Genomic DNA, 1,236 nt, shown 5'->3' with positions numbered 1-1,236 from the left:
TTAAAAAATAAAATGCACTCAACTTTTATAAAGATTTATTATAATATTTAGAACAAGAAGCCATACGTGAAAATTGACCCAGCATATCACTCATCTCACATACAGATACTCGGAAATACACAGAAGCAGAAATTAACACAACAAGAGCTTAGCCGGAGATGTCAATGGCCTTGACAGCAGGCTTCTTCTCCTCCTCTTTCGGCACAGTCACAGTCAGGACTCCATTCTCCATCGATGCCTTCACCTGATCAATCTTCGCGTTCTCCGGCAGCCTGAACCTCCTCATAAACTTGCCACTGCTCCTCTCCACCCTGTGCCACTTGTCGTTCTTCTCCTCCTGCTCCCGGCTCCTCTCGCCGCTGATCTGCAGGACCCTCCCGTCCTCCACCTCCACTTTCACCTCCTCCTTTTTTATCCCCGGGAGGTCCGCCTTGAAGATGTGGGCCTCCGGGGTCTCCTTCCAGTCGATGCGGGTGTTGGCAATGGCGGTGGTTTCACGAGCAGAGGTGGGGATGTTGGCCAGAGTGCCGAAGCCCTCCAATGGATCCCAGATGTCCAGGGAGAAGGGGTCGAAGAAGTTGCTTTGTCGGCCGTTGCCAAAGAGACTGAGAGCCATTGGATGATGGGTTTGAGTGGGATTTTTGCTGGGCGTGACTCCGAAAAATTTGAATGAGAGATTTTTGCTTAGATTGCTTTCGACGATCTTATCTGACAAAGCTGGGTGTGATAGTGATTGTATTTATAGGTTGCCAAAGAAGGTTCAGGTGTTTTCATGGTTCGTTGAGAATTACAGACAGGTGTACGGTGCAGAAAAAAAGAAAAAAAGTAAAAAAAAAAAAGAGAAAACAGAGAGTTCCATGAGCTTCCATCAACTTCTTGAAACTTCAGTTTTTTGGAAAAACAAAATAATAGCAATTTCAAGAACGACACCTGTCTGTAATTCTGCACCGTACACTAAATTGGGTTAGTTCCTTTCCAGCCCAACTAATTAATTGGCAGTCAAAAAAAGCCCATTTGGTTTTGCATTCGACTTGTTGGATTGGAGGTTTCCGATGCTGTTCAAGATTTCTCCAAGTCAGATTATATTTCACCTATAAAAATTAAAATTTAATTAAAATCTAACGATTGAAGCATCCAGGGTATCTCATATTTCATAATACTACACATTTTTTTGACGTCATTGTTTGTTTGTCTGGCTTTGAAAGTGTTGTTATTTTAGTCATTGTATGAATTGCT

The 1,236-nt window shown here is 43.1% G+C and overlaps 1 protein-coding gene across 1 annotated transcript; it reads right to left on the bottom strand.

Moving 5' to 3' along the window:
- Positions 1–702, bottom strand: LOC103936191 (16.9 kDa class I heat shock protein 2-like). The gene has a single exon (XM_009346040.3). The coding sequence runs from the start codon at positions 614–616 to the stop codon at positions 149–151; it is 468 nt and encodes a 155-aa protein (XP_009344315.2). The 5' UTR covers positions 617–702; the 3' UTR covers positions 1–148.
- Positions 703–1,236: the final 534 nt, after the last annotated feature.

Source organism: the organism of the source record quoted next, unplaced genomic scaffold (assembly GCF_019419815.1).
Source record: "Pyrus x bretschneideri cultivar Hongxiangsu unplaced genomic scaffold, Pyrus_bretschneideri_v1 Contig32, whole genome shotgun sequence".
Taxonomy (NCBI): domain Eukaryota; kingdom Viridiplantae; phylum Streptophyta; class Magnoliopsida; order Rosales; family Rosaceae; genus Pyrus; species Pyrus x bretschneideri.
Note: the sequence above shows the minus strand (reverse complement) of the source record. Positions and strands in the feature narration are given on the sequence as shown.